Below are 11,949 nucleotides of genomic sequence, written 5' to 3'. Positions count from 1 at the left end.
GCGGACACAGTGGGTGGAAAAACTTCACACACAAATTCACGCGACAGGCCCACACGCACACTTCACGGGCACACGGGCGGGAGCTTATGTATAGCCCACTTTGCGTGAGCGCAACGATTACACTTCACACAGTCAGCGCCAGCAGAATTGGTAGGTCTCGCGTGAAACGGCCGTATCGACAGCAACAGAAAAGAATAATGAACAATAATAGTGACAGATCGTTCGTACCATATGCACGCACGGATGGACAACATTTGTGCGAGTGTGTGCGTGAGTGATGCAGATTTACAGGGTTGAAGCAGGTGTGACACGGTTAGTCATTTGTCTGTTCTTTGTTTCTGCTACTTTTTCTCTTCACATTTCATCAGCTGTCAGGGAAATGAATTGTACTTAATATTTTCACCTTATTTCTACTTGTACTCCTCCAAATGGGGACGTTTGGGGTTTTTAATAGTTAAAGTTTTCGCAGCTGTACAATGTCCAGCAGAACTTGGAAACCCCTGTAATTAACCACCGTTCTGCTGTCAAAATCAAGTTCGACAAGACAGATTAGCTCGTTTATGACGCGTGGTTCAGTAACGCCAAATACAAAATAACACCGGATGATGTCCAGCAAACTATCCCAGTGTGCACCGTGTCGGAAAATGCTGAAACGTCAACATGTAACGTATTTTCGCGCGACCAAAAGTTTGAAAGGGTAAACAAATCAGTTCGGAGGGACGCGCAACACAGCTAGCAGCACAGCAGAAATGCACACGGTCAGCAAAACTGTCCCGACGCATGATTTTAGAGACATTGGCCCGGACTCCCTGCATTTTGTAAGATGCTGCCTTTGCCAGTGCTATACGCCTTTTATTTTTTACGTCGTATCGAAGAAAGCGCTAGACATAGTGGCGAAAATACTGCCCGTAAGTATTGAGGAGCGCTGCAGTGCCGGTCCGTTTGCTTATTGCTAATTCCGTTCCACGGGCTCTCACTCTCATCGCCAACAGCCACAACATAACTTCTTTTGCGTGAACTGCCTCCCGAAACCATTGTCGACGGGGAATGATGCGGATGAGCTGTATCTTCCCGGCAGTTTGTTCAATAATCACGAGTTCCTGTCAATGTTCCGAGGTTACGAGTATGATAATCCCTACGATCATGAATTTGCAACAAAAAATCGCATCATCATTACCGAGCTCAGTAAAATCTACTCCAACTTTAAGAGCATCGCACGCAAACCGCTACCGAAAGCGGTAAAACTGATGAAGCTGTATCAACTTTTCCCGTCGGTACATCAAATCCGTTCCCGAAAGTATGGCTCGATGGCCGAAATGTACACAGAGCTGCGCAGAAAGTACAAGGCAATAAGCGTGGCATACAATACGAGCACCAGCCGACCGTTTTATGATGATTTCGATATACTGGTTGAACGCACCCCGCTCCACTCGCAAACAGCACGGGACCGGTCGCGGGGAAGCTTAGCCCAGCAGTCAAACATCTTTCCTACCGATACATACTTGATGCGCTCGCAAGGATCGGACCAAGCAAGCATGGCAGGTGAAAGTGACGTAGATGACGCCAATACGGTACAGTTTAGCTCGCAATCTCTAACCGACGAACCGGAGCACCAGCTGCAACTACCCGAAAGCCAACAATCGGCAGCTCTATCGATACTTAGCTCGCAGGACGTCCAGCAGAATCCTTCGTTGGGTTCGGTCAATATCAGTTCGCAGGATGTTGAGATCGATCCGATCTTACCACTGTCCGAGAGCATCCGCAGCATCTCGCCCAACATCAGCATAGCGTCCTCGGTCAGCTCAGTACAGCCGGTGACTCGCATTAGACCACTGCAGGGTATTAGCGATTCGCAGGAACCGGGACCGAGCGGTTTGCAGCAACAGCAGAAAAACGCTCGTGCATCTCCACAAGCAAAACGCCGCCGTCTTTCCTCTACTCGTAAGTGATCTGATCGAGACCTAACCAGCGCTCGATGAATCCCATATTAATGTACAACGCGTACTTCCGTCTTTTTGCAGCTGTCAATCCATCGCCCCAGGAAGCGCAATCGTCCCGCAGTTCTCGAGTCAGACTGCCTAGAATGCCTGGAGGATAGAATCATTGAACAGTTGCTTAAATCCATTAGTATCTTTTGTGTTGTTTTCCGTTCTTTTTTTGTAAGTTAATCAGTAGCTTGTGTTGTCACGTTAGTTTAAAAAAAAGGACATACAAAGAAAACTGTTCGTTTGCATTACGTAGCATAAAGCATGTTGACTGATTATTATTAAATATGACTACATTCTATGTGATGTTGTGGTTTTTTAACAAACTGTTTGTTCGTCTTTGTGATGCTATTTGCGTTTGTTTTTGTTTTCTTTCCGAACGAACACCACTACTCTCTACCCGTCTCTGTGGGTCACGTTTTGACGGAAGTTCCTTTTCCGTTAAAGGTTTTATTTGGTCTAGAAAATAAAACTACCGCAGACAAAATAAAACAAAATAATGCTAATTACACACCCCAGGGCGCCAGCTAGCGATGATGCATTTATTGAAATGCAGCGCTCAGCTGCGTCCTGCAGTGTGCACTGGAAACGATAGGAAAAGTTAAAAATAGTTGCCATACACCACCATATGCCAATGTTGATGAACGATCGTATTCTGTAGCGACTCAATTTGTGATGAATTGTTGTGACTTTATCCACACACACCCACACAACGACACCAATTGTACACTAGCAAGAGCTACGCAAAGAAAAGGGTAGATTCCGAGATCCGGTCTCAACAAAAGTTCGAACGGGTGCAATAAATGACGATTGAAGGGAAAATGCATTTAAATGTCTTTTTGGTTGTACAATACACACGCACACATGATGACGGCGCAGACCTACACCATCAACACCACATACCAACCATACATACGGCACGCACACATACTGTTAAACACGCTTCCTTCGGCGCTCCGGTTGCTACCGGCGTCTGGATGTGATGGCGATCACTTCCACGCCTGCTTGACGAGCTTTTTCGATGCAAGCTGCTTCACCACAAAGGACGTGGTGGTTAGCACCACGAGCACAACCGTAATGAGGAAGTAGTCGAAATCTTCCTTCAGCAGATCGAACGTTTTCGAGGGCGACACGCGCGTCACGAACAGATCCAGTCCGTGCACCAGCACCAGACAGGTGCTCTCCAAGCCGGATGGTGCCGTATGCATGCCTCGGATGTGTGCCACCGTCTGGTTGTAGTTGATCAGAGTCTCGTGCGGAAGCGGCAGCTCTGGCATGTACGGCACGATGCCCTCTTCGCGTGCCTTCTCGGGCGATGTGACGGGCCGGCGGGGATCCAGTAATGCCCAGGACATTTCGGCAACGGCACCGGTCGTGAGTCCGATCAGGATGTGCTTGCTGGTGATGCCTTTCTCGGTGATGGTTTCCTTCAGCGCGGCAACCGCCATCGGTAGAATGTAGGATTGGCGTTCCACCATCGGAAGCGGTGGTGCGTCCAGCGAGCTCCAGACGGTGCTGTTCGTTTGCGTTTTACCCTCGTACAGTTCGATCGACGCTGGAAAAGCAAAAATCAATTTGTAGTGGTCGTTTAAATTTAAACAATGTAATAATAAGTTATTTCAAGCTCTTTCGCTCGATTCTCTCTGCATCGAATGAACAAGGTCATTCTCCGGGTTCACATTGTCTTACGGGAGAAAATGTATCAGTCACCAGATTTTTCTACATCCGTGAAGACGTTTTTGATCATTAGATGGATGTTTCAGTGAATATAAATTTCAATTTTGTCAAGTGGTTTAATTTACACTCTCTTGTTGAGGCAAAACGAGTCGGATCTGGCTATTATGACTTCAATTACTCATAGCTGGAATTCCATTGGTACGGATTCATCAGTGCAGACTGCGTTACAAATTGTGCAAAATACCCTTATTAAGGATTATCTTCTTCTTTCTTGGCACTACAACCTCTTTCTGTGACTTGATTTTACTCTTTTAGCTAGATAGACAGTCTTGCGTACGGGGAGGCGGTCTGGATGAGATTTAAACCCCGGTCTTGCCGTTTGAAGACCGACACCGCAGTCTCCTCGACCACCGGACCGCCCCGAAATACGATTATCGCCGCCTCAAAAACGGATGCTTTGTGATTGCACTACGTAAAACACGGTGAAGTCTATTCCACCGGAAGTGGCATTAAATTTCAGCCCGAAAACCATCTGTACTTACTTATCTCCGTTCGGCGTGCCTTGTCATTGTAGTACGAATAAACGAGCCAGTTCTCCGAGTGCACCATATGTAGTGGCGGGCGAATTCGTTTGTGTGACATGGAAAAAACTATCGAACCGGACACAACGTCCACTAAATGCACGTTCAATATGTCTAGAGGGAATGGGTGATAACAAAAACCGGAATTAGTGCACTCCTGTCGCATTTCTCTACCGTCCCATACTCACATTTGTGTATGTTATCCGGTCCGGTGGTAGCGATGGCCACAAGGTTCGGATTGATGTACTTGTAAAGCACCGACCGATCTGCCATGACGCGACCCTGCGAGTGCACATGCTCGATCGGGCTCTTACCTTCGCAGGCGATAATTTGCTGGCTTTTGCTCGCACCGCTCAAATCGATCTGCCACGTTGGAATGGTTTCAAGCTTACCGGCCCGGTACTGCACAAGGAAGCCACGCATCTGCGCCATACGTTGGTCCGTGGTGAAGAGATAGAAATTGTCCGCATGCACAGCCAGCGATTCCGGCACGACGTGTGCGTTATTGTTGTAGTCAAGCAGCAGCAATCCTTTCAGAAAATCGGGACCAGTTTGATGCAATAGTGCGACCTGTTGGACACGGTACGGGAGCTCGATCAAACCACCGCCGGCAACCGGTAGTCCCGTGATGGGGTTAAATATGTACAGCAAGCCTTTCTTTGCGTCGCTCTTTTCGCGGCCGAGCACGACGCACTGAGCCGGCAGCGGATAGAAGCGGGATGTGCGCTGGACTAACAGTTTCATCGGCTGCCCATTGCCGAACCCAGTGAAAGATGGCAAATAGCGCACCCAGTGGTGCTTGCCGGACACGTTATCGATACCGAATATTTTCCCGCTGGCTGTGACCACGACGAGCATTTTGTGCAGTCCAAAATCATCCCTCACTAGACCGGCTCGTTGAGCTTTCGATGGGGCCGGTCCGACACCGAGGACATGTAGGATCAGATTTTTCACGTGCAAAACTTGCGCTGTAATGCGCCGCTGGAACGCTCCGAACACATCCCCTGGGAAACGGACAAAGACAGTATGAGTAAGTATCACGTAACAGAAAAGGAGTAAAAGAGCAAAAATTAAACAAAATGCTATAACATTGGTGAAGTCTATAATATGAGCGGAAATAAATAGTAACGAAGATAATAAAATAAAGATAAAGCAAAATCACTTCGATGATCGATTCCAGTCGATAGTCATGGCAACATAACCTACTAAGCAAATGCAACTGAGATCACCAAATTACACACACAAACTCAAGAAAACCAAAGCAAGGATACGCAGCGCTCAACAGAGCATTTGCACTCACATTCCAGCCCATTTTCTTCTGCTTTACAAACACCAGTACGACCAGTTCGTACAATTCCGACAAGTTGTGTGGTAAGTGAGCGACAATTTGAAGTAAAAAGTAAGTTCAGATAGATTACGGATTAGGGAAGATTGTGAAAAAGAAAAACGATAGTCCTTACCGTTTTTGTTGTTAAGCTCCTCTTCGATGGCTCCCTCCGCATCCGAAAGCGTCAGATCCAGGAACTCGGCCGTTTCCACCTCGGCCAGTGCTTCCTCGCGTACCCACTTAATCTTTCCCTGCTGCACCAGCACGATCGCACCATCGTCGGTAGACAGCAGCACTCGGCATACCAGCCCAGCTCCGACCTTCGATGAGCCACCGCCGGACGATTGTTTGCAACGAATCGAAACCAGCTCCGGGTCGCCCAGCGCATCACCAAAGTCCGTGCTGAACTCGATCGGATCAAAACGAACCAAATCACGCAACCGGTATGCGTTTATCGTTAGCTTGCTGTTCGTGCGATCAACCGTACCCTGCAGCAGGACCGGTTCACCTTCCAGCACCATACGATCGACCAGCGCAGCATCCCGTGCTCCGAATACGAGTTTTTGATCGTTGCGCAATGAGTAATAGCGTCCGTTCTGGATGACAGCCGGTTCACCGCGTACCGCTCGGGGGCTGCCTACTGCTTCCGAGCCGAGTGGCTTGGAAACGACCGTACTGCTTGCATCGGCCGCCAGATCCAGCGCCAGCAACTGTTCCTTGATGCCACAGGCGTAGAATGTACCGGCCAAAACACAGCGATCCTTTGCAATCCAACCCGCTGCAATACGACTCGTCGTTGATCGTGCCTGTTGACCCGAAACGGCCTGGTACGGTGTCACCTCCAGGTGTGATCCCCACACAGGCACCACATGGTACAGCAATCCGTCGTACTCGAACCAAACGGCTTCCGCTGCCGATTCTTCCGCCACCGTCGGTGTCAGTGACCATTCCCATTCGAGCGTACCTAGGTTCGAGTTCCAGCCGCGTATCAGTGCCGGATTGTTGCCGGTAACAGTGATCACATCATATCCACTGTTTACGCCCCGATTCAATCGGGCCCCGGTAGACGATGGGGTTGTCACGTGCAACAGCTTTACGGTGCCACGGGGACCATTCTCAAGCACCTGACGCCATATAATATCACCCGTTTTGGCGCTAATAGCCGCTAGCACGTTGCTCTCGGTCGCAACGATTATCCGATCGACGGAGGATGTATCGAAGGCACCGTCTACTATTTTTCCTACGTACTGTTGTCGCCTGCAAGAAACAAAGCAGAAGGTAATCGGCCGTGTAGGAAACAGGTGGCTACAAAGCAGCCATGTGTAGTGCAGCGGTGACTTACCAATCAAATTTACCTATCTGGTCCTCGTATAAGCCGCTGCAGGTCGATAATAGGACTAGCAGCAGAACGAACCCACGGGAACAGACATGTCCGGCGCTGTACCCCATGTTTGTGAGCGCTCCCGTGTCTGTACTACCACCACCGACTGCAGTATTTCGAGCTGGGGCTAATTTTTATTCAAAACGAGGCGATTTTTATTTGCTTTCGGCAGACGAGATGGAGGCAAACGCGGTTGATTGGTTATTTTTTCACCTGTCGGCTGATTTGGACTTTTCCCTTTCTGACAGCCCGTTTGACAACTCGGCTGTCAACGTAAACACCCAATCCGATAGTTCGGTTTCAAATAACCCTCAAGGGAGCAGTTGTGTTCCGTTTTGTCGGAAAATTTAATTTTGCGGGTTTTAGTTTTCTTTCCCCGTTCCACACTTCCGTTTGCTCGCTTGCCGAATATCCCATATAAAAACGCTTTTCATACTTTATTTAAATACACTTTTTATTCTAAAGAAAATAAAAAAAACACAATACACTCTCTGCAGCACATTCAACGGCTATACTGAAGTCGGAAGTGTTCAGCGGTGTTATGTCCTGAACTCTCACTTTGCTTTACAGTACCATCAAACGAGGAGCGATATTCATTGCCATCAGCTCTTGGAATAGAAGTTTTGCCGCGTATGGTAGCTTCACCTGAGATATCTGTAAAATAAAAAAAAAAAGTTAGCACACACTTCACCGGTCTCTTTTCTAATCGGTCGGTTCGCCTTTTACCTGTGTCTTATTTTTGCAACCCTTGCACTCGAACGTATTGTTGCGCAGATTAGCGATCGCGATCAGTCCGCAGAAGTTACACACATGAATCCGGTACGGGTCCGAAACCTCGAACAGACGCTCGCGCAAAAATTGTGCCGCTCCGTGCGAAATTTGACAATCACGCTCCATCTCACCGAAACGCAACCCACCATCCCTGGCACGACCCTCCATCGGTTGCCGCACCAGTATCTGCACCGGACCACGGGCACGCGAGTGAATCTTATCGTCGACCATATGCTTCAAACGCTGGTAGTATGTTGGGCCGAGGAAAACTTGTGCATTAATCTTACGTCCCGTGTGCCCATTGTACATGACCTCGTTGCCACGCAGATGGTATCCGTACTCCTGCAGGAAGGTGGAGATCTTTTGCACGTTCACCGCATCGTTGAAGGGTGTAGCGTCACCGATTTCACCCTTGTTCGAACCCAGCTTCCCTTGGATGCATTCGATCAAATGCCCAATGGTCATACGGGACGGGATAGCGTGCGGGTTGATGATAATGTCCGGCGTAATGCCCTCGCAGGTAAACGGCATATCCTCCTGGCGGTACTGAATACCGCACGTACCTTTCTGTCCGTGGCGCGAGGCAAACTTATCGCCAATCTGTGGAATACGCACCGACCGCACACGGATCTTGCAGAACTTGTAGCCCTCGCTGTTCAGCGTCAGCATCACCTGATCGACGATACCGGTCTCGGAGTTTCGCAAAAATGTCGATCCATCTCGCTTGGTGTACCGCTTCGTCGTACCATCCAGGTCGTCGTCCGTTTCGGGCAGAGTGATCGTCTTGCCAATAACAACATCATCACCAGACACACGCAATCCGGGCGCAATAATTCCGTCCTCGTCCAGCTTGTCGTACAGCGCATTCCGCATGCCCTGACACGTCTGTCGGTTGGGCTTCTCGAACTGCTCCTCCTGATCGCCGATGCGCTTGCTTTCCGAATCTTTGTACGATCGATAGAAAACCGACCGAAAGAACCCGCGCTCGACAGCCGATGCGTTCAGGATAACGCTGTCCTCCTGGTTGTAGCCCGTGTAGCAAAGAATGGCCACGATCGAGTTAATACCGGCCGGCAACTCACGGAACCGAAGGTACTCCATCGAGCGTGTCGTTACGAGAGGTTTCATCGGATAATAGAGTACGTGCGCCAGCGTGTCCATCCGCACGTGGAAGTTGGTAATGTACACTCCCATCGCCTGCTTACCCATAGCGCTCTGGTAAGTGTTACGCGGACTCTGGTTGTGATCGGGGAACGGAATAATCGACGCACAAACACCCAATATCATCGCCGGATGAATCTCACAGTGCGTGTACGTCGTACAGTACGCATACTCTTTGTCCTGCTTCAAATCGTACGGTGTCATCGCAATCATGACCGTTTCCTCCTCGAGCGTATCGATGTACTCGACCACACCGGACGCCACCAGCACCTGCCATCCGTAGTTGTTATAGTCACGGTCCTTCAACATGTCGATGTGATTTTTCCGCAACAGCAGCGATCCATTTTCCACGATCAACAGTGGCCGACAGATACGCCCAGCATCGGTGTAGATACGAATTTCACGATCACGAATATCTCGAATCATCGATACTTCAGACACGATAATATCCATCTGTCGGCGAAGCTTCCTCAGCGTTGCCATCAACTGTTCCGGATCACGATGAATGCCGACCCAGCAACCATTGACAAAGATTTTGGTTGCATCCGCAATCGCGGAAGGTGCAATTTCTTCCAAATTTTCCATCGACCACTCCTCCAAGAACTCCAGAATCGGAGACGGTTGGGAACCAACGGAAATATAAGCCATAAGGGCCAAATTCTTCACCAAACCGACGGCTGCACCTTCCGGGGTTTCGGCGGGGCAAATCATACCCCACAGGGTGTTGTGCAGCTGGCGAGGTTTTGCCAGCTTACCGTCACGTCCGATCGGTGAATTGACGCGTCGCAAATGGCTCAACGTAGAGGCGAACGTGAGCCGGTTCAACACCTGCGACACACCGGCACGAGCTTGATGGGCCTTCTTCTGATCACCCCAGTTACCGGTGGCCAGCGAGTACCGCAATCCGTCCGTAATAATCTTCGTCTTGATGGCCAGCTCGAGGTTAAAGTCTTTCCCGCGGTCAATGAACTTCTGTGCGTACATTCGTACCTCCTTCATCAGATTTTTAAAAAGCCCGCGGAACAAAAAGGCCAGCAGCGGACCGGCTAGATCCAGACGCTTGTTACCATAGTGATCACGGTCGTCCAGCTCGCGACGACCGAGCGCAGCCAGCAGCAACCGATGTACCATGTAACCGAGGAAGTAAGCTTTCTTCGTTTCGCAAAAATCGGACACACCGACGTGGGGCAACATTTCCTTCTGCAGAATTTCCTTCGCGTACTTGATACGCTTGTCCTTCGTGACACCGGGCCGTGCACCGCGGGCACCGATAAAGTTGAGCGCCACATTCTGCTCCTGCACGACGAACGCTTCATCGAGCGAGGGTTTTACCATCTCCATCATTTCCGGATCGTCAAAATCATAAATAATGTGCTCGAGGATGTCCCGATCGGCCACGAACCCAAGCGCACGAAACACGATCATGATTGGAATTTCCTGCTTTACGTACGGCAGGATCGCTATCACGCGCTGGCCGATGGCGGATTTTTTGATGCTCTGACCACCGCGTGCCATCATGTTCACCCACAGCGTCGAAGTGGGCCGCGAGCTGTGCTCCAGACAGGAACGAATCTCCGTCTTGTACGCGTACTTGCCATCCTTCATGCTAAACACGTACACCGTATTGGTGGCCATCTTTTCCTGTGCGATCAGCACCTTCTCCGAACCGTTGATGATAAAATAACCGCCCGGATCGAGCGGACACTCGTTCAGCTCGGTCAAATCACGATCCGTCAGCTGAGACAGCAGACAGTACGTGGAGCGCAACATGATCGGAATCTTGCCGATAAACGTTTTCTGATGCTGCGTCTCGACCGGATCCTGACCTTCAACCAGCTTCGTCTTGGTAATGTCCACGTACAGCGGCGCCGAGTAGGTCAAATTGCGGAGACGTGCTTCGTTCGGCATCATGGGCGATGGGGAACCATCCTTTTCCCAATGCGTCGGTTTCGAAAGGTAAATCTGGTCGAACTTGAGCAAGTAGCGTGTGGGGTTTTCGATCTCGCCCGACGAGTGTTGCGCTTCCGCTGTTAGCTCGATGGCCGGCGAATCTTCCACAATCCTCTGAACCGACATCTGAATAAACTCGTCGAAGCTGTCCAGCTGCTGTCGCACGAGACCCTTCTCGTCGAAGTAAGCGTTGATGACGATCCAGCATGCTTCCTGCCACAGTTCGTGCGAAATCTCCTCCGGATCTTCCTCCTCGAAATGATCTGTGCGTGCCGCGGACCGGGTGAAAGTTGTGAAATATTGATACATAAAAGCTTGGTGAATACCGACCAAAATTCGATGAAAAGCACTTACCTTCCTCATTTTCGTACATGGCTAGATGGGTACGAAATGGATTTTCTGGTCTTTATTTACTGTAAATAGCGGTAAAACACGGCACAACGCTGGCCGTGCGCTTTTCTACACTCGGATTCGTCAATGGCGTCGACAAGAAATGCTTTTTTTTTCTTCTTCCGTGTGTTGTTTGTCGGTTTTTTTTCTGTTTGCTTGTCAAAATTGTGTGAAGGAAGGTTATGTTTACTTTCGCGGGTTAACTTCTCCCAAATTCAAACAAACGACGTACGCAGCCATGGCGCAATTAATTTGAATGTACTCACCCTTTTTATGGAAGTTTAGCAAATAGTGAAACTCATTTACTTTTATAATGGTGCTGTGGTGTGATTATGAAAAAATGGTACAAAGGTAGAAATAAACATGTGCTGCTTGCTGCACAATATAATTCTCTGAGCCTAACAGGATTTATGTAATTTGTACAGCATAAGTTAAATTGGAACAAAAATACACCGAGCCGGTGTTTTCTTTACATTTTTAATTCAACTTGCTTTTGTACTACTTTCATTTTTGTACAACTGTATTTTTTTATTGAAATTAGTAAAAATTAGTCCAGATCAAGGACTTCTTAGGACGAGGGCTGTGGGTCATCCAGCGTCATCCAGCTTTGATAGTCTACTAGAGCATGACTGTAAAGCGTTGTTGGTCCAGATTCATGTTGAAGTCAAAACAAAATGCTCCATTTCTTGAGGAAGTTTCCATGAAAAAAATGAAAAATGTGCTACA

At 48.9% G+C, this 11,949-nt stretch overlaps 3 protein-coding genes across 4 annotated transcripts; 1 reads left to right on the top strand and 2 right to left on the bottom strand.

The window, feature by feature from the left end:
* Positions 1-196: 196 nt before the first annotated feature.
* LOC118504904 lies at positions 197-2,811 on the top strand. The gene is made up of 3 exons (XM_036039973.1): positions 197-908; positions 993-1,941; positions 2,022-2,811. Exons 1-3 carry the CDS (start codon positions 750-752, stop codon positions 2,096-2,098), a joined length of 1,185 nt encoding a protein of 394 aa, XP_035895866.1. The 5' UTR covers positions 197-749; the 3' UTR covers positions 2,099-2,811.
* Positions 2,399-7,202, bottom strand: LOC118504903 (ER membrane protein complex subunit 1). Of its 2 annotated transcripts, XM_036039971.1 has the most exons (6): positions 6,913-7,202; positions 5,704-6,827; positions 5,544-5,561; positions 4,432-5,247; positions 4,205-4,357; positions 2,399-3,540 (listed from the first exon to the last, which is right to left on the bottom strand). In XM_036039971.1, the coding sequence occupies exons 1-6, from the start codon at positions 7,017-7,019 to the stop codon at positions 2,975-2,977; spliced, it is 2,784 nt and encodes a 927-aa protein (XP_035895864.1). In that variant the 5' UTR covers positions 7,020-7,202; the 3' UTR covers positions 2,399-2,974. The 2 variants fall into 2 exon arrangements, with proteins under 2 accessions (XP_035895864.1, XP_035895865.1); XM_036039972.1 differs by lacking the exon at positions 5,544-5,561 and having other exon boundaries at positions 6,913-7,178.
* Positions 7,203-7,384: 182 nt separating this feature from the next.
* LOC118504901 (DNA-directed RNA polymerase II subunit RPB2) lies at positions 7,385-11,347 on the bottom strand. Its single transcript, XM_036039967.1, has 3 exons — positions 11,188-11,347; positions 7,678-11,096; positions 7,385-7,605 (listed from the first exon to the last, which is right to left on the bottom strand). The coding sequence occupies exons 1-3, from the start codon at positions 11,204-11,206 to the stop codon at positions 7,516-7,518; spliced, it is 3,528 nt and encodes a 1,175-aa protein (XP_035895860.1). The 5' UTR covers positions 11,207-11,347; the 3' UTR covers positions 7,385-7,515.
* Between the last annotated feature and the right edge of the window lie 602 nt (positions 11,348-11,949).

The sequence above is a fragment of the Anopheles stephensi genome, chromosome 2, assembly GCF_013141755.1.
Source record: "Anopheles stephensi strain Indian chromosome 2, UCI_ANSTEP_V1.0, whole genome shotgun sequence".
In the NCBI taxonomy this organism is placed as follows: domain Eukaryota; kingdom Metazoa; phylum Arthropoda; class Insecta; order Diptera; family Culicidae; genus Anopheles; species Anopheles stephensi.
This window is presented reverse-complemented; position numbering and strand designations above follow the sequence as displayed.

Bases quoted from the DNA above. Each gene is read 5' to 3' on its own strand.
- LOC118504904 (XM_036039973.1), top strand. From the start codon at position 750: ATGCACACGGTCAGCAAAACTGTCCCGACGCATGATTTTAGAGACATT. The intron at 909-992 runs GTAAGTATTGAG...CATCGCCAACAG, and splicing joins TAGTGGCGAAAATACTGCCC to CCACAACATAACTTCTTTTG. The intron at 1,942-2,021 runs GTAAGTGATCTG...GTCTTTTTGCAG, and splicing joins CCGCCGTCTTTCCTCTACTC to CTGTCAATCCATCGCCCCAG.
- LOC118504903 (XM_036039971.1), bottom strand. From the start codon at position 7,019: ATGGGGTACAGCGCCGGACATGTCTGTTCCCGTGGGTTCGTTCTGCTG. The intron at 4,358-4,431 runs GTGAGTATGGGA...CATTCCCTCTAG, and splicing joins ACCGGATAACATACACAAAT to ACATATTGAACGTGCATTTA. The intron at 3,541-4,204 runs GTAAGTACAGAT...TTGCTTTTCCAG, and splicing joins GGCACGCCGAACGGAGATAA to CGTCGATCGAACTGTACGAG.
- LOC118504901 (XM_036039967.1), bottom strand. The intron at 7,606-7,677 runs GTAAAAGGCGAA...TTTATTTTACAG, and splicing joins GTTGCAAAAATAAGACACAG to ATATCTCAGGTGAAGCTACC.